Source organism: Lepidochelys kempii, chromosome 7 (genome assembly GCF_965140285.1).
Source record: "Lepidochelys kempii isolate rLepKem1 chromosome 7, rLepKem1.hap1, whole genome shotgun sequence".
In the NCBI taxonomy this organism is placed as follows: Eukaryota; Metazoa; Chordata; order Testudines; family Cheloniidae; genus Lepidochelys; species Lepidochelys kempii.
The window spans coordinates 121640137-121658950 of NC_136386.1; the positions used below are offsets into that span (position 1 = coordinate 121640137).

The following is an 18814-nucleotide window of genomic DNA, read 5'->3' on the forward strand; positions in this document are numbered from 1 at the left end:
AGATTAAACAAAAAAAATGAGTGGAGAGTTTCATTCAAATCACAGAAATAAAAGGACAAGATGTAAAGTATCCTATTTAATATTTACATAAACCAGACCATCATATTGCCTTAGAGACTTCTGTCCCATCCATCAACATGGATATTCAGAGACTCTGGGCAACAAAGCTTCAAATATCAACAGTACATATGAGATATATTCATGGGAAAGAAACCGCTCACAGCCTCAGGTTGCAGTGTGGCCTACAGGCAGTCAACTAAGTCAGACTGGAGAGGAACAGTAGAGTAGTCTACTCTGCAAGTCTCCCTCCCCTTCCATTCTCAATTGGATGTTCCACCCCTCTGTGTCAGCTACTGTGGCTATTTTTCCACCAGCACATAAGAGATTCAAGTAAGTAACCTCCATGAATATTAAACAGATATTCTATGCAGAAGCATCAATAGAAAAAAAACAAAAAGAGACTGTCAAACTACACAGTGGAGTCATCTTGCAGTTGTGAGTCATATTCTTTGTTACTGCATAAGGAGACCAAGTATTGCCATGCCCCAATTCATGGCCCTCACCATTTCAAGGCAAAGCAAATATCTCTGGAAGCAACACCTCTTTTTTCGCCCTTTAAGCGTGGCCACCAATAACCTAACCACGGTGGTGCTGCGAGGACTTGCCACTGACAGCAGTTATTTGGATGCTCCTCATCTCCATGATGCAGGTCAGTTCCAAGACAAAGAAAGTGACTGACAAAAATGGCATGATCTTCCACCAACAAGGAAGGGACATAGCCTGTCAGTAAATTCAGAATGTCCTACTCTGAGGTCGAATTTAGCAGCGTTAAATCGATGTAAACCTGCACCCGTCCACACAATGAAGCCCTTTATTTCGACTTAAAAGGCTCTTAAAATAGATTTCCTTACTCCACCCCTGACAAGTGGATTAGCGCTTAAATCGACGTTGCCGGCTCGAATTTGGGGTACTGTGGACACAATTCGATGGTATTGGCCTCCGGGAGCTATCCCAGAGTGCTCCATTATGACCGCTCTGGACAGCACTCTCAACTCAGATGCACTGGCCAGGTAGACAGGAAAAGAACCGCGAACTTTTGAATCTCATTTCCTGTTTGGCCAGCGTGGCAAGCTGCAGGTGACCATGCAGAGCTAATCAGCACAGGTGACCATGATGGAGTCCCAGAATCGCAAAAGAGCTCCAGCATGGACCGAACAGGAGGTACGGGATCTGATCGCTGTTTGGGGAGAGGAATCCGTGCTATCAGAACTCCGTTCCAGTTTTCGAAATGCCAAAACCTTTGTGAAAATCTCCCAGGGCATGAAGGACAGAGGCCATAACAGGGACCCGAAGCAGTGCTGCGTGAAACTGAAGGAGCTGAGGCAAGCCTACCAGAAAACCAGAGAGGCGAACAGCCACTCTGGGTCAGAGCCCCAAACATGCCGCTTCTATGATGAGCTGCATGCCATTTTAGGGAGTTCAGCCACCACTACCCCAGCCGTGTTGTTTGACTCCTTCAATGGAGATGGAGGCAATACGGAAGCAGGTTTTGGGGACGAAGAAGATGATGAGGAGGAGGAGGAGGAGGTTGTAGATAGCTCACAGCAAGCAAGCGGAGAAACCGGTTTTCCCGACAGCCAGGAACTGTTTCTCACCCTAGACCTGGAGCCAGTACCCCCCGAACCCACCCAAGGCTGCCTCTTGGACCCAGCAGGCGGAGAAGGGACCTCTGGTGAGTGTACCTTTTAAAATACTATAACATGGTTTAAAAGCAAGCATGTGAAAGGATTACTTTGCCCTGGCATTTGCGGTTCTCCTAGACGTAGTCCTGAAGCCTTTGCAAAAGGTTTCTGGGGAGGGCAGCCTTATTGCGTCCTTCATGGTAGGACACTTTACCACTCCAGGCCAGTAACACGTACTCGGGAATCATTGTAGAACAAAGCATTGCAGTGTATGTTTGCTGGCATTCAAACAACATCCGTTCTTTATCTCTCTGTGTTATCCTCAGGAGAGTGAGATATAATTCATGGTCACCTGGTTGAAATAGAGTGCTTTTCTTCAGGGGACACTCAGAGGAGCCCATTCCTGCTGGGCTGTTTGCCTGTGGCTAAACAGAAATGTTCCCCGCTGTTAGCCACAGGGAGGGGGGAAGGTTGAGAGGGTAGTCACGCGGTGGGAGGAGGCAAAATCCGACCTTGTAACGAAAGCACATGTGCTATGTATGTAATGTTAACAGCAAGGTTTACCCTGAAAGAGTGTAGCCACTGTTTTATAAAATGTGTCTTTTTAAATACCGCTGTCCCTTTTTTTTTCCTCCACCAGCTGCATGTGTTTCAATGATCACAGGATCTTCTCCTTCCCAGAGGCTAGTGAAGCTTAGAAAGAAAAAAAAACGCACTCGCGATGAAATGTTCTCCGAGCTCATGCTGTCCTCCCACACTGACAGAGCACAGACGAATGCGTGGAGGCAAATAATGTCAGAGTGCAGGAAAGCACAAAATGACCGGGAGGAGAGGTGGCGGGCTGAAGAGAGTAAGTGGCGGGCTGAAGAGAGTAAGTGGCGGGCTGAAGAGAGGGCTGAAGCTCAAATGTGGCAGCAGCATGATAAGAGGAGGCAGGATTCAATGCTGAGGCTGCTGCAGGACTAAACCAGTATGCTCCAGTGTATGGTTGAGCTGCAGCAAAGGCAGCTGGAGGACAGACTGCCACTGCTGCCCCTCTGTAACCAACCGTCCTCCTCCCCAAGTCCCATAGCCTCCACACCCAGACGCCCAAGAACGCGGTGGGGGGGCCTCCGGCCAACCAGCCACTCCACCACAGAGGATTGCCCAAAAAAAAGAAGGCTGTCATTCAATAAATTTTAAAGTTGTAAACTTTTAAAGTGCTGTGCTTCAAGTGCTGTGTGGCATTTTCCTTCCCTCCTCCACCACCCCTCCTGGGCTACCTTGGTAGTCATCCCCCTATTTGTGTGATGAATGAATAAAGAATGCATGAATGTGAAGCAACAATGACTTTATTGCCTCTGCAAGCGGTGATTGAAGGGAGGAGGGGCGGGTGGTTAGCTTACAGGGAAGTAGAGTGAACCAAGGGGCGGGGGGTTTCATCAAGGAGAAACAAACAGAACTTTCACACCGTAGCCTTGCCAGTCATGAAACTGGTTTTCAAAGCTTCTCTGATGCGTACCGCGCCCTCCTGTGCTCTTCTAACCGCCCTGGTGTCTGGCTGCGTGTAACCAGCAGCCAGGCGATTTGCCTCAACCTCCCACCCCGCCATAAACGTCTCCCCCTTACTCTCACAGATATTGTGGAGCACACAGCAAGCAGTAATAACAGTGGGAATATTGGTTTCGCTGAGGTCTAAGCAAGTCAGTAAACTGCGCCAGCGCGCCTTTAAATGTCCAAATGCACATTCTACCACCATTCTGCACTTGCTCAGCCTGTAGTTGAACAGCTCCTGACTACTGTCCAGGCTGCCTGTGTATGGCTTCATGAGCCATGGCATTAAGGGGTAGGCTGGGTCCCCAAGGATACATATAGGCATTTCAACATCCCCAACAGTTATTTTCTGGTCTGGGAATAAAGTCCCTTCCTGCAGCTTTTGAAACAGACCAGAGTTCCTGAAGATGCGAGCATCATGCACCTTTCCCGGCCATCCCACGTTGATGTTGGTGAAACGTCCCTTGTGATCCACCAGAGCTTGCAGCACTATCGAAAAGTACCCCTTGCGGTTTATGTACTCGGCGGCTTGGTGCTCCGGTGCCAAGATAGGGATATGGGTTCCATCTATAGCCCCACCACAGTTAGGGAATCCCATTGCAGCAAAGCCATCCACTATGACCTGCACATTTCCCAGGGTCACTACCCTTGATAGCAGCAGATCTTTGATTGCGTGGGCTATTTGCATCACAGCAGCCCCCACAGTAGATTTGCCCACTCCAAATTGATTCCCAACTGACCGGTAGCTGTCTGGCGTTGCAAGCTTCCACAGGGCTATCGCCACTCGCTTCTCAACTGTGAGGGCTGCTCTCATCTTGGTATTCATGCACTTCAGGGCAGGGAAAAGCAAGTCACAAAGTTCCACGAAAGTGCCCTTACGCATGCGAAAGTTTCACAGCCACTGGGAATCGTCCCAGACCTGCAACACTATGCGGTCCCACCAGTCTGTGCTTGTTTCCCGAGCCCAGAATCGGCGTTCCACAGCATGAACCTGCCCCATTAGCACCATGATGCGTGCATTGGCAGGGCCCATGCTTTCAGAGAAATCTGTGTCCATGTCCTGATCACTCACGTGACCGCGCTGACGTCGCCTCCTCGCCCGGTATCGCTTTGCCAGGTTCTAGTGCTGCATATACTGCTGGATAATGTGTGTGGTGTTTAATGTGCTCCTAATTGCCAAAGTGAGCTGAGCGGCCTCCATGCTTGCCTTGGTATGACGTCCGCACAGAAAAAAGGCGCGGAACGATTGTCTGCCGTTGCTCTGACGGAGGGAGGGGCGACTGACGACACGGCTTACAGGGTTGGCTTCAGGGAGCTAAAATCAACAAAGGGGGTGCCTGTACATCAAGGAGTATTTCAGGCAGGACTGCACGGAGGGTTCCAATAAGAAATGGTGCACCTAAGTTATTGTTCTTATTGGAACGAGGAGGTTAGCCTGGCCTCTGATTGATACATGGCTAGATTTACCTCGTTGCACCTTCTCTGTGAGTGACTGCAGTGTGATCTAGAGGAATGAGTCCCCTAGACAGGGGAGGAGGCAAATGAGTACAAAACAAATCTGGTCTATTTCTTGTTCTGACCCACTCCATCTATCTTTTACATCTTTGGCTGGCAGCAGACGGTGCAGAAGAACTGCATGCCATCCACATCTCATGGCTGCTCGGCAGAAGATGGTACAGTACGACTGCTAGCAGTCCGTATCGCCTGCCCGCTCACCATAAGACGGTTCAATAGGACTGACTGCAGGACTAAAGAGAATGACCTGGTCAAGTCACTCCAAATTTAGTCCCTGCACCCATGTCTGCCCAGGCGCTCCCAGCCGACGTGGCCAGGAGCACCTCGGACATGACGATGACGGCTACCAGTCGTACTGTACCGTCTGCTGCCACAAGGCAAGGGGTTGCTGCTACTGTGTAGCAATGCCGTACCACGTCTGCCAGCACCCAGGAGACATAGGGTGACGGTTACCTGAGCGGGCTCCATGCTTGCAGTGGTATGGCGTCTGCACAGGTAACTCAGGAAAAAAGGCGCGAAATGATTGTCTGCCCTTGCTTTCACGGAGGGAGGGAGGGAACGGGGGCCTGACGATATGTACCCAGAACCACCCGCGACAATGTTTTAGCCCCATCAGGCATTGGGATCTCAACCCAGAATTCCAATGGGCAGCGGAGACTGCGGGAACTGTGGGATAGCTACCCACAGTGCAACGCTCCGGAAGTCGACTCTAGCCTCGGTACTGTGGAAGCGCTCCGCCGAGTTAATGCACTTAATGCACTTAGAGCATTTTCTGTGGGGACACACACACTCGAATATATAAAACCGATTTCTAAAAAACCGACTTCTATAAATTCGACCTTATTCCGTAGTGTAGACATACCCTGAATTTCCACCCGAGGCGTTAGTCACGTTTCCCTCATTTGTTTCAAAACAGGCTCTTGTAGAGATGTTCATCTCTCAAACTTTTGCTGCTAACAAATCATCATTCCTTGGTGAGGAAGTGAACAGCTATTCATTACATTAGACAGGACACACTCAAGACGGAAGACAGAAAGACATGCAGAGTTTGAAAGGACTGACTGACAGTGACTCCTTAGGGTCTTGGGTGAGGGGAGAGCACCTGTTACTTATTATCTAATCAATTAGTTCTTTCAGCCATGAGAGCTGACTTGTTTTAACACCTGTGCTTAGAACTGATGGCTAGGGAAGGAGGAGCCAGATAGTAACCTGGTTAATTCCCCAACTGAAGTGCAGACTCACTACCATCTGCTTCCTTGGAGGCTGTAAGGGTTTCCAGACTTCATAAACAAGTGCAGGAACAAACAGGTGACTGCTTGTTCCATCTGAGTGCAGACCCAACAAGCTACTGATCATTTGTAAATTCAGAGAATCCTGTGAATGTCACTGATTCAAATTGCAACTGTTCAAGGAAAGTTTTAAAAAGCTGCTGATTTGCTTAAACCTCTCTCTAGTAGTCTCCTAACCTGGACCTGATGCCCCCTATCACTTCTGAGCAGAGCCTACATCTGTGATTCTGACATGGGGAGGCACAGAAGGCAGGGCTGACTCAAAACAGCATGCTCCCCTCTTTCATAGATACTAAGGTCAGAAGGGACCATTATGATCATCTAGTCCAACCTCCTGCACAACACAGGCCACAGAATCTCACCCACCCACTCCTGCGAAAAACCTTGTTAGTATATCATCTATCCACTTGTTAGTATATCAGAAAAAGCCCTGTTGTCAGGGTCATGAAGAAATTATTCCCTAGGGCCTGCAGAAGCCTCACACCAAGGTGGGGGTTCCACACCTGTCTGGAAGACAGGAGAACTGGTGAGTGCTCCCCAACATGTTGTTCTACTCCTCACGCTACCATGCCAGAGCAAGGTCTGCCTGCAGCAACCTATATCTTCCCTCTATACAGTGTGGGAATGAGCACATGGCCCCAAGAAGTCGTGCAAGTCCAGCAGCAGCTGAAGCCTCTGGCAGCACAGTAACTGCAAGAGCTATGCTGTCAGAGAGACATACTGGGTCAAACCAATAGCCCATCTAGTCCACCATCCTGTCTTCCGACAGTGGCCAATGCCAAATGTTTCAGAAGGAATGAACAAAACAGGCAATCAGTCAGAGGCAAGGACACCCACAGCATGGGGTTGCATCCCTGACCATCTTGGCTAATCACCATTGATGAAACTATCCCTCCATGAAATTTAATTCTTTTTTGAACCCAGTTATACTTTTGGCCTTCACAACATCCCCTGGCAATGAGTTCCACCGCATGACTGGGAATTGCATGTAGAAGTATTTCCTTTTTGTTTCTTTTAAACCCGCTGCCTATTAGTTTCATTGGGTGACCCCTGGTTCTTGTGTTATATAAAGGAGTAAATAACATTCTCCATCCATTCATGATTTTATAGACCTCTACCACAACCCCCCTTAGTTGTCTCTTTTCCAAGATTAAAAGTCCCAGTTTTCTTAATCTCTCCTCATATGAGAGTGGTTTCACACCCTTAATTGTTTTTGTTGCCCTTCTCTGTACCTTTTCTAATTCTAATATACATCTTTTTTGAGATGGGGTGATTAGTACTGCACTCAGTATGCAAGGTGTAGGCATAACACAGATTTATATAGTGGCACTATGATATTTTCCATCTTACTATCCCTTTCCTAACTGTTCCTAAGATTGTTAGCTTTTTTGACTGCTGCTGCCTATTGAGTAAAGGTTTTCAGAGAACTATCCACAATGACTCCAAGATCTCTTTCTTGAGTGGCAACAGCTAATTCAGACCCTCATCATTTTGTATGTCAAGACTCAAGAGGAAGTTTGGTGCCACGTGGCATTTGCCCCTCATATAGATCCCAGTCTGGGGCTAGAGGCAAGAGGAGAGAAATCTGCAGTCTCAGAATGCTAAAAGCCTCCTATTTCATGACAGCAAATTCCCATCCCACTGCCCTCCACCAATGTCCCATTCCCCCCAAATAAAACATTTCACAAACTCCAAACTGAGCCTCTGTATTTCCACTTCTTTATGCACGTTATTTCTCTATAAGGCCCATGGAACCCTTTTATTAACACTGCAACAGGCAACTTTAATGTACATTGTTTTCCAAGAAACAGTTTTACAAGCCTCTTATAATCTCCATGGGGGATTTATTCGGATTCTTTTCTTATTTAGGCCTATGACCACAACATTAAATCAAGAAACTAACTGCACAGAAGAAACAGATCCTTGTGGGTTAACTGGTAGAAAAATGGACATTTCACATCCATTAGTCAAGGCCTGCCCATGTGAGAAATTATAAATTACAGTTTGGCTTGACTGGAGCTCATTTTCTGAATCACATTTCTCAGCCACTTAAAAATATTAGGAAAATAACTGCACAAAGTTTTGAGCTATAGCTATATCAAAGAGGTACCTAGCTTGAGCGTAAACAGAGTGAATATCTGACTTGATCTACTGTTGCATGAACTGAAGACAAGGAAAATACATAGTTTTGCATCCTTATGGCTCTAATCATCCACTACTCTACCCTTCCAATAGAGAAGACAGCTAAAGTAGAGTCCTGATATACTTACGATTAAGAACACACCCCTATTATATAGATCCTGTGCACTGGGTAGTGCCTAGACTAGGAACATGGGCATCAAATATATACACTACTCAGAGACAAGATGTCGAGTATGTGAAACCAAGCAAAGCTCCTAGATCACTGTTAAATCTGACACGAGTTCCCGGGAGGGGAAATTCTCAGATTCCAGGTTAATTAGCACTGATTTTAATGAGGAATCAAAACACTTTCTAGAACTGCTCTGTAAATATGAAAACAAACATAACAGCTGCATTGCTGCAGAACTGTAACACACGGTTATCTTGCATTACCACTACATTGATGGAACGGGTTATTTATTCCCCACTCTGATCATCAGATTAATACAGTAGCAAACAGATAAAACAAGATCAAAACACAAGATTCAAAGTCCCCAGATCTCCTACTGCAACAGATATTGAGAAACTGCTGCATACCAAAGCTGTAAAGGGCACCATGAAAGCTGCTGTACAATGGTTCATGTTAAGCGTGCCAGTTTTAAACTATTAGTATTACAACACAATTCTTGCAGCTTTGGCATGCAGGGCGCTAGAAACAGAACGCTTTGGATTTAGGATCACACATGCTAAGATCAGCCAGCAAGAAGAAACAGCAAGAACAAACGCCAGATAGCATTTGGCTAGGGCCTAGGGAAACAGTGTCACTAAAAACACTTGTCAACTGCGAAAGGGATGCAAGTGGAGAGATGTCCACTAGGTTCTTTCCAAGACATAAGATTTTCTTCTTTCACTCCCCACCATGGATTCTAGGCCACTGATTCAACTCCTTGTATGCTACATTCCCTTGCTCCTCCTTACAGCGACAGAGCTGATACCAATACAGAGTGGAGTTATTCCAGTCTATGGGACCTACCCTCCCATTAATGGGGAACATAGTTCAGCAGTAGTAACAAGTGTCACATATATATGCATGCCCTTCTTCCTGTGCACTGACAAAAAGTTATGTCCCCTATGTCTACCAGAGAGGCCTCAATTTATATTGTATTCTTTCAAAACAAACAGAGAGAGAATGATGCGCTAAAACAGTGTGTGCAAGTCACATACAGAAGGATCTGACAGCAGTTATTCAATGACTTGTGGACAAGAGCAAACTGTTCCATTTTCAGAAGCTTTTTTTGAAACCATCCTCTCAAAGAGAAGCTCGTCTTCTGCTTACTATTTTGTAAGTGACGTTTATTCATACTCTAAGGCGTTAAATGAGAGTGGGTGGTGGTGCAGTTCCATTTGTTTCATATTTTTAACTACACTCAAAACATTATAGATTTATAATTTGCTCAGCACCACACCATACAGGAGCACAGCCCCGAGGTCAGATCATGTATAAAACCATCAATTCCTCTTCCAAATGAATCTGGGGTATATACCCCACAAGGCCCCAGTGCAGGTGAGTTTTTCCAGCTTTTTCTTGTAAGTTTCCATTTTATGTTATTCAGTTTAGAAACAGAAAAGAAAAAAAAATCCCTCTTAAAAATGAGCTTCAATCCCTGTCTGACAGACTAACGTGTTTTCAGAGAAAACAGGTCATTTCTTTACCAATTTAAGTACTCACTCTATGACAGAACTGTAACATTTACTTGCCCATGACAAGAAATTGTACACAGCATATGGGGAGGGGAAGGAAAGGGATGATTAAGATATCTTAAGCTTTCTACGGTGCTGGAAATGAATGAAGTGCAGCATAGTAAAATAATTTTCCTTAAAACTAGCTAAATTCCCATGAAAATATGCAAGTGTCCCCTAGAGAAGTGTTCCCCAAAAGGTTTGGGAAATTCTTGCAGAAGTCAGAACCTATCAGGCAAGTTATCAGGTGTTTACGCTAGTTTCAAAGGGCACAAAAGAAGCACTTCTTCTCCAGCATATCTATGCTTGAACAGGAGTCTGGGTTAGGACAGACCTATTATTTTAAGGAAACATTTCTTGGGGGGGCGGGGGGGATTGATTTCAGTTTTAAATGGAAAAGGCACTAACACCATGGCTTGTCTACACAACAAAATTGACAGGCATACCTATTCTGTAATAGTTTAGCTATTCCAAAGTAACTTCCCCATGTTGGCACTATTCCAGAAAAGTCACTTATTTCAGAAGATCTGAATAGCCATACTGGGTCAGGTCAATAGTCCATCTAGCCCAGTATCTATCTTCCAACAGTGACCAATGTCAGGTGCTTCAGAGGGAATGAATAGAACCAGCAATCATGGAGTAATCCATCACTTGTCATCCACTCCTAGCTTCTGGGAATCAGAGGCTGAGGATACCCAGAGCATGGGGTTGCATCCCTGACACATCAATGGCTAATAAAGGAAAAAGAACAAGAAGATAGTTTCAGAGTAGCAGCCGTGTTACTTTGTATTCGCAAAAAGAAAAGGAGTACTTGTGGCACTTTAGAGACTAACCAATTTATTTGAGCATAAATTGGTTAGTCTCTAAGGTGCCACAAGTACTCCTTTTCTTTTTAAGAAGAGAGTTGTTAAACGGTAACGCTAATAGCCTTTGATGTATCTGTCCTCCATGAACTTATCTAATTCTTTTTTGAACCCTGTTATACTACAACATCACTTGGAAACAAGTTCCACAGGCTGTGTGTTGTGTGAAGTACTTCCTTCTGTTTTAAACCTGCTGCCTATTAATCTCGTTGAGTGATCACTGGTTCTTGTGTTATGTGAAGGAGTAAAGAATACTTCCTTATTCACTTTCTCTATAACATTCATGATTTTATAGACCTCTATCATATCCCCCCCCCATCTCTTTTCCAAGGTCAAAAGTTTGTCTTTTTTAATCTCTTCTCATATGGAAGCTGTTCTATACCCTTAATTATTTTGTTGCCCTTCTCAGAGTAGTGTGTTCACATGGGGGAGTTATTCCGGAATACCTGTGACATTCTGTATGGAATCTGGGGGACACTTTCTGTTATCATTCTTGCAAAATTGCAAGGAATCTGACCAGATATGCCCTGTAAGGTATCTTGAAAATTTTATGTTTTGCAAAGTATGATCATCTTGTTTATATCTTTGTGTCACCTTTGTATTAGGAGTTACAGATATGTAATGTATATCTGTATTTCCAAACTTGTGCTGTGTTTCTGGGTGACACCCCAAGACAGATTGACATCAGCACTAGGCTTGCTTCATGGCATATCAAGGGACATCAGCTGTACAATGAACCCATTGAAAGCAGCCAAGGACTATACCTTATGACTCAGCAAAGCATGCAGGGGCATGCCTATGGACAGAACTCTAAGGCCTTTCAATGCCCTGATTTCAGAGTAACAGCCGTGTTAGTCTGTATTCGCAAAAAGAAAAGGAGTACTTGTGGCACCTTAGAGACTAACCAATTTATTTGAGCATGAGCTTCGATGAAGTGAGCTGTAGCTCACGAAAGCTCATGCTCAAATAAATTGGTTAGTCTCTAAGGTGCCACAAGTACTCCTTTTCAATGCCCTGAGTTTGCCTGTGAAACAAAGGAAGTACCAGATACATGACAAAAGGACTGTAAATGGCAGCTGCTTCATCTGCATTTTGTCTTCAGTCCTGCTTCTTACCTCTGGAGGAACTTTGCTACAAACAATCTCTGAACAAAGAACTGAAAGACCCATCCAAGCTGTGGATGTGTTCCAGAGGGACTTTCAAGCCAGCAAACTCACCAATACCGCTAAGAACCTGATATATGGACTTTGAAGTCTTTTTAGGTATGTGATTGCTTTACCATTTAACAACTCTCTTCTTGCTTTTTTTCTTTATAGTAAACCTATAGTTTTAGACACTAAAGGATTGGCTGGCAGCGTGGTATTTTGGGTAAGATCCAAACCTATATTGACCTGGTAAGGTGGCTGACTCTTTGGGGTCAAAAGAACATTTTGTAAATGTGAGCAGAGTTTTTTAAATAACTTCTCATCATATTGGACCTATGTGCTGATTGTGAGCCAGAGAACTGGAATGCAATACAGGGGGCTGTGAGATTTCTTTTTTGCTTCTTGATAACCAATGTGGGGGAATCAGAAGCACAGTTTGTGACTGGTTGGGGGAGTTACCCACCAGTCTTGGGAGTAACACTGAAGTTATCTGCTCTCCCTTTTGCAGCCTGCCCTGACCTTGGCAATTCCAGTGACAGTTGCTCTAAGCACACTGGGTCAGAACCTGTGCTGGTTAATTTCCCCATGTATACAAAAGTCCTCAGTGACTACAATGGAAAGATCTCCAGAGTACATCTTCTAAGATACACAAAGGAAGCAAAAGATAACCTCTTTTATCATAATCCTCATGAATCACAACAGGGAATATTTGGTCACCCACACTGAAAGGGCTGAAATTCTCAAATCTGCTTCTCTCAACAACCAAACAAGGAACCACAGGCTAGCAGCAAACTGGTGGGATTTCAATTCCTTCAGCGAGAGAAACAGCGCTTTCAAAGTCATTTTGACTCCTTGATACGCACACCGCTACTCAACCAAATTTAAGACCATGTGACCCTGACCTTGAGTTAAACAATTAAAGAGGACTGAATGGCCTTATAGAAAAGAACACTATTGCTAAGAAATGTGAAATCAATATTAACTAGCCAAGAGTTAAGTTTTGAAGCTAGACAGCACATAATTCAATTTTCCAAAGCTCTTTTACACTAGAGAATCTACAAGTCAAAGAGTCAGGAGACAGGCGAGTCGCTCTTCCCCCTTGATCAGCTACAAAACCGCGGGTAGGAAATGGTCTGTAAAGCTTCAAATTACTAGCTCAAGTAGGCAAGGTGAACAAACCAGACACTTACTAATGTTTACCAACTAAGATAGCTCATTTGTTTTTAATGAAAAGGAAATCCAAAATTTGCAGCTTATGGAGTCTGCCTTTAAACCCCAGTAACCGGTTTAAATTAGAAATCAAAACATAGGGATCATTTAAAGCTTAGCACACAAATCAGATGCTGAACAGAAATTTAAATGGCAGAGCTTATTGTCTAGAAAAATCCCAGGTGCAATTTACAAAGTTCATCTAAAGTGCAGAAGTTACCATGAGAAAAGGTTAACTCTAATATTCCCCTATTTACCTGGGCATAATGCTCCAAAGAGCTCCTCCTTCAGTGAGGTTATCTCCCAGTGACTGAACTTTTCAGTAGTACTTTGATCACAGCTCCCAGGGTATGACAGACTTCAGGAGATCCACACTGCTCTGCGTTTCCTAGCAAGGGTCTCCACAAACATGCAATTAATTTGGAACTTCATTTTTCCTTTGGAAAAATTTCCCTCCACAATGTAAGCAGCCGCTCTATTACTTTACAGAGGAACAGAGTTGAAACTTGCTGTACCATTGTTTACGACAAAAGAAATCCAAAACAGAAGGACAGATGTGTCTGCCAGGAAAACTCACCCCACAACTAAGGCAAGACTGGAAATTCCTGGGGTAAACATTACAAAACTGCAGTGTAGCTTTGATCCAACATTTAGACAACCAACACACGGGCTATGTTACACACCAGGACGTGTAGATCAGTAAGGATTGTGCATACCCGCGGCTACCAGGCAAAAGACCTGAGGGAAAGGGAGTGGGGGGGGGGGTGTAACCCTGGCGTGTGGCATTAACAAGCAAGTATAATATAATTGTAAGACACGTGCAAAAGCCCTGAAGCTATTTATGAGCTACAGACCCTAAACGTCAATCAGATCAGCTGGGTGAACTAACACAAACAAGCATGCCACAGAAATAGCCCAGCTGAATCTATGAATGAAGTTTAAAAGCCTTGTTTATCTCAGCACGTGTGCAACGCCCAGAAGCTTTTAGGGATCTACAACAGCAACCCAATTTCCTTACTCTCAGACTAACTGAAAGAGAGTGTGGACCACAAACAATTGGGGGGGTTGCAGATCTATATCAGCAGAGCTCCTATATGTGCACATATAAATGGGGAGGGGGGGGCAGAAAGAGGTTTACCAGGAGCCCCACATCTATGCAGACCCACACATCAGCCTTTGGGGAAGGGGGATAGACAAATGCCCATCTGCAGCATACTCCTCTACTCTCAACCCAGCTTGCTAGGGAGGGTAGCCACAGATGCCCTCAGGGCCCCTCCCCCCCCATTCTCCATGGCCACGGCCCCACCTTTCTTGAACTCCTCCAGCATGGCATCAAGCTTGGTGTCATTGAAGACAAAGTGCAGCGGGTGGTTGTAGAAGCGAGTGATGGTCTTGAGCGGGGTGCAGTCATCTGGGTCCACAAAGGCCAGGTCCTTGACGAAGAGCAGGTCCACAATGTTGGAGCGGTCGCCCTCAAAGACAGGGATGCGGGTGTAGCCACTCTCCATGATCTCAGACATAGTGTTGAAGTCCAGAACAGCCTCGGCGGCGATCATGAAGCAGTCTCGGAGTGGGGTCATCACATCCTCCACCGTCTTGGTGCGCAGCTCCAGCGCCCCTTGGATGATGTTGAGCTCCTCCTTGACCAGATCGTTGTAAGGGTCGGTGACCCGCAGCATCTCAAGCAGCTTCTCACGGTTGTAGACCGTGCCGATCTCCTGGCCCAGCACACAGTCCAGCAGCTTGCTGACAGGGTAGGAGGCCGGAAAGGTCATCATCATGAAGAACTTGGTGAGGAAGATGGTGTTGGCACCCACAGCCAAGCCATGACGGGAGCAGATGGCCTGTGGCACGATCTCGCCGAAGATGACGATGCCGATGGTGGAGACCACCACGGCCACCAGCCCGGAGCCAGCGATGTCATCCAGTAGGATGGTGAGGGTGGTGTTGACCAGCACGTTGCCCAGCAGCAGGGAGCACAGCAGGTAGTTGCCCTGGCGGCGCACGGGCTCGATGCGCTTGGCGTAGTTCTTCTCCTTGTCGGTGCCACAGTTCTGCACGATGCGCAGCTCCATGGGGTCCAGGGCCATGAGGCCCAGGTTGAGGCCGCTGAACATGCCCGAGAGGCAGAGGAGCAGGGAGATGAAGATCACCTGCAGCCAGAAGGGCAGCAGGAACTTCTTCTCCTCGCCCACGATCATCTTCGTGTCCTCGCCGTCGTGGTAGATCCAGGTGGTCTCGGTCCAGGGCGGGGGGCCGGCGGGGCCGTCGGCCCCGACCAGCCCGCCCCCGGGGGGGCCGGCGGCCCCCAGCGCGGCCGGGCCCGACACGGAGGTGCACAGGTAGTAGGACTTGCTCTTCTCGGTCTTGCGCAGGGGCTTGATCTCGATCTCGATGATGCCCGAGGTGCGGCGGTTGAGCACGATGTGCGGCAGGATGATGATGTCCGAGGTGCGGATGCCGCAGCGCTGCGGGGAGCTGCTCTCCGGCGGCCCGTCCTCCTGCTCGGCCGGCGGCCGCCCGCCCCGCCGCCGCTCGTGCTCGGTGAAGGCGATGCGGGACCAGGTCTCGTTGTTGATGTTCTGCCCGTAGACCCGCAGCTTGACCCGCGTCCGCTCGCTCACCCGCAGCGCGCCCCCCTCCATGAAGGAGACGTCGTCCGTGTCCTCCAGCCGCAGCCCGATGATCACCGTCTCCTCCGCGTCGCCCGGCGCCCCGCCGCCGCCCCCGGCCGAGGAGGAGGAGGAGGAGGAGGGGACGCCGGCGGCGGCGGCGGCGGCCGGGGGCTGCTCGCCCAAGCAGCCGCTGAGGAGCAGCAGCAGCAGGACCCGCGCCCCCCGCCCGCCCCCCGCCATGTTCCGAGCGGGCAGCGCGGCCGAGCCCAGCGCCATCTTTAGTCAGGGATCAGAACCGCCGGGGCCAAACATAGCGGGACGGCAGCATCCCGCGGCAGCGGCGGCGGCAGAGGCTGCCTGCGAGAGCTGACAGGCGCCGACTGCCGGACCCTGAGGGGAGTCGCTTCAACCCCTATCCCAGGGCCGGAGCCGGCAGCGCGCGCGGCCAATCAGGGCAGGCACGGGACCAGCGGGCGGGGCCCCGAAGCCGCCCCCCAGCCAATGCCGAGGCGACAGGGGCAGGGCCCTGCCGAAGCCTGCCCCACCCCCTCCGTGCGGAGTTTCCAACCGGCGAGCGCGTGACTCCTGTGTGTATGCGAAAGGGAGAGGGGCGTGGCTACCGGAACTCTGCGAGCCAATGGAAGAGACTCTCTGCCTCAGGGGGCGGGGACTGCCAGGGGAGCGACCCGTGTAGGCGCGCGCTCCTCTGCGAGTCTGTGCCCAAGCGGAGCTGGCGCGTGCTGGCAGGGAGCTGGACGGGGACTTGGTTGCCCCGGGGCCCCGGCAACCACCCGCCCCCAGTCGCCTTCGGCAACGGCTCTTTAGACGGGTCTGAAGCTTGAGTGCATCTGTCTATCAATGCTTCATGCATTCGCGTGTGCAAGCGTGCATCCGTCCGTGCATCACGCCGCTCCATGCACACTATGGCGCACGCACAGACCTGCAGACCTCGGCCTGCGGAACCTTTGCAGCGGACCATGGAACACGAGCATCTCCGTACACGTGCGCCTAAAAATGCATCCATACGACTGTGCGACTTAGCGCTGCATCCACACGTGCCTGCAGGTAGTAGATGCTTCTGCTCGTGCGTGCATCTCTCCCTTTTGAGCATGCATCTATAAATCCATCTCCTTAACCAACTCTTTATTTACCCTGAGATAATACACACGGGCTTTACTGACCTCCCCGCCTCTGCACGTGGAGCTGGGATGTAAGTCCCATTTCCAGCGGGCATGCTCACGCTAGCTGCCCCCGCGCAGGTACCCACAGCATAGAGGCAGGTCTGCATTCATGGCAGATGGCCGGCCCCGGTGCTCTGCCTTTGCTATCCCAGCCACGCTACTATTTCTAGCATGTTATCTGGATGAGAGAGCTAGCGCCAATATGTCTGCCACAGCTGCCTGGGAATCACATCCCCACTTCCAAGTGCAGAGGTAGCCTTTAACACTTTGCTCTGCGCAATCATCCGTTTAATAAATCCGCGTAATTCTGCAGGGGTCTCTCTACTAAGCTATTTAATGCAGGCAGCTATCCATCCATCTACTGTAAATGTGTGTCAGCCAAAGAAGCAGAATTAGAAACCGGAACGGACAAGAAGAGTCAGCTATTCAGATACCAACCAGCAGCTCCTGCAATTGCAAAGTGAAATCGCTGTAGCTTGCCTGAACATCGCTCCTGCTGAGGTATGGGGAAGGGACAGAAGCCTCCCCCGGCTCCAGTAACTCTATTTTCATTCATTGGCTCGGTGTATATTACGCTAAACCCTTTGCGATAAGCAATGCTGCAGTCAGAGCTTGGGTCTACCACAGGACGGGATGCGTGCTCTAAAGGGTTATTGCTTTGGGGTGTGTTCCTCACAGGACCAGGAGTAGTTTTAGCAGTTCTCCAGCGCAGAGGCTCTGAATGCTTGTGATAGTTGTGCAGCTCCCCCTAGTGACAACAACAAGTATTTAAAAATATGGTTAACATCCATAACACTTTACAAAACAAGAACAAGGAGGAGTCCGGTGGCACCTTAAAGACTAACTGACTTAAATCTGTTAGTCTTTAAGGTGCCACCGGACTCCTCATTGTTTTTGTGGATACAGACTAACATGGCTATGCCTCTGATACTTGGTACAAAACAATGTGTCTGGCATGATAAGGGAACAGAAATAGAGGGGAAGGAACCTGGCTGAGGTCACAGAGCATGTGCTGGAAATATTTCAGCATCTAAGACCTTTGTTCCAGTGGAACAAACCAAGCAGCTACTTTCTCAACACTGGGCTATCTAATGGCTCCAAAGAGGGCAATACCACAGCATGAAGCTGTCAGCACAGGGACATCTTTGGCCCCACGTTCAAAACATCTGATAGTCTATCCTATGAGGATCCATTGGTACCATCTCAGCTGGCCTCAAACACAAGGGCAAGAAAAGAAACTGCAAAAGGTCTCCAGTGTCAGGCTATGCCGAGCCTTAAGTCTGAGGAGGAGGAGAAACATCATAATGAGTCCAGGAGGCATACTGTACAATTCCTATCACAGTAGCATAGTGCTGAGGCCCCCTTCATCTTTTCCTGAGCTGCCAGTCTTGAGGTGGCAATGTTAGTTTTTTCGTTAGGTGGAGGGTGGGTATCTTCGAACATTGCCAGCTGGGCTTATTGTTATATCCCAGGGCAATTGCTCTTCTGGGAGGGGTTGAAGTCATCAAGCACCATCTGTTCCAGGGATCAGGAATGAGTCTTTATCAAGATCTCTGTTCAGCACATTGTACATGGGCAGCCACGCTGCCGCTGCACGAGGTGGGCTAGGAGCCTCAACAGGACAACTTCGGGCAAGGATGATTTGGCGCGTCCTGATCACCCTGCTTATACGTTGCATCCCGTGGTCTATCCTGTGACCGTCAATTTAAATTGTGATGCCTTTGGAGCAAAGACCATGCCAGAGTATCTATTTGGACAGAGCTTAGCACAGTGAGGCTCCATTCCTGGTTGGGGCTTCCAGCTGCTGTTGTAACTGTGATGCCTCTAATAATTACTAAGGATAAAAGTCAAGTAAGAATAAACAAAGGAAACAATTATGCCGCAGATCAGAAACCACAATGTTCAACCAGCCTCAGACTAG

At 48.0% G+C, this 18814-nt stretch overlaps 2 protein-coding genes across 4 annotated transcripts in view; one reads left to right on the top strand and one right to left on the bottom strand.

Moving 5' to 3' along the window:
• The window catches only part of CNNM2 (cyclin and CBS domain divalent metal cation transport mediator 2), a 188229-nt gene extending 171989 nt beyond the window's left edge, over positions 1-16240 (bottom strand). For 2 of the 3 annotated variants that reach the window (XR_012160090.2, XM_073354482.2), the window contains exon 1: positions 14404-16238. Coding sequence is in view for 2 of the 3 variants with exons in the window: in XM_073354482.2 (XP_073210583.1) it covers positions 14404-15988 (1585 nt within the window). In the remaining variant the exon portion in view is untranslated. Of the gene's footprint in view, positions 1-14403 lie in introns of all 3 variants that reach the window. The other variant, XM_073354484.2, reaches the window with a different exon arrangement.
• On the top strand, positions 906-2648 carry LOC140915152 (uncharacterized). Its single transcript, XM_073354728.1, has 2 exons — positions 906-1732; positions 2323-2648. The coding sequence occupies exons 1-2, from the start codon at positions 1171-1173 to the stop codon at positions 2646-2648; spliced, it is 888 nt and encodes a 295-aa protein (XP_073210829.1). The 5' UTR covers positions 906-1170.
• Positions 16241-18814: the final 2574 nt, after the last annotated feature.

Bases quoted from the DNA above. Each gene is read 5' to 3' on its own strand.
- LOC140915152 (XM_073354728.1), top strand. From the start codon at position 1,171: ATGATGGAGTCCCAGAATCGCAAAAGAGCTCCAGCATGGACCGAACAG. The intron at 1,733-2,322 runs GTGAGTGTACCT...TTCCTCCACCAG, and splicing joins AGGCGGAGAAGGGACCTCTG to CTGCATGTGTTTCAATGATC.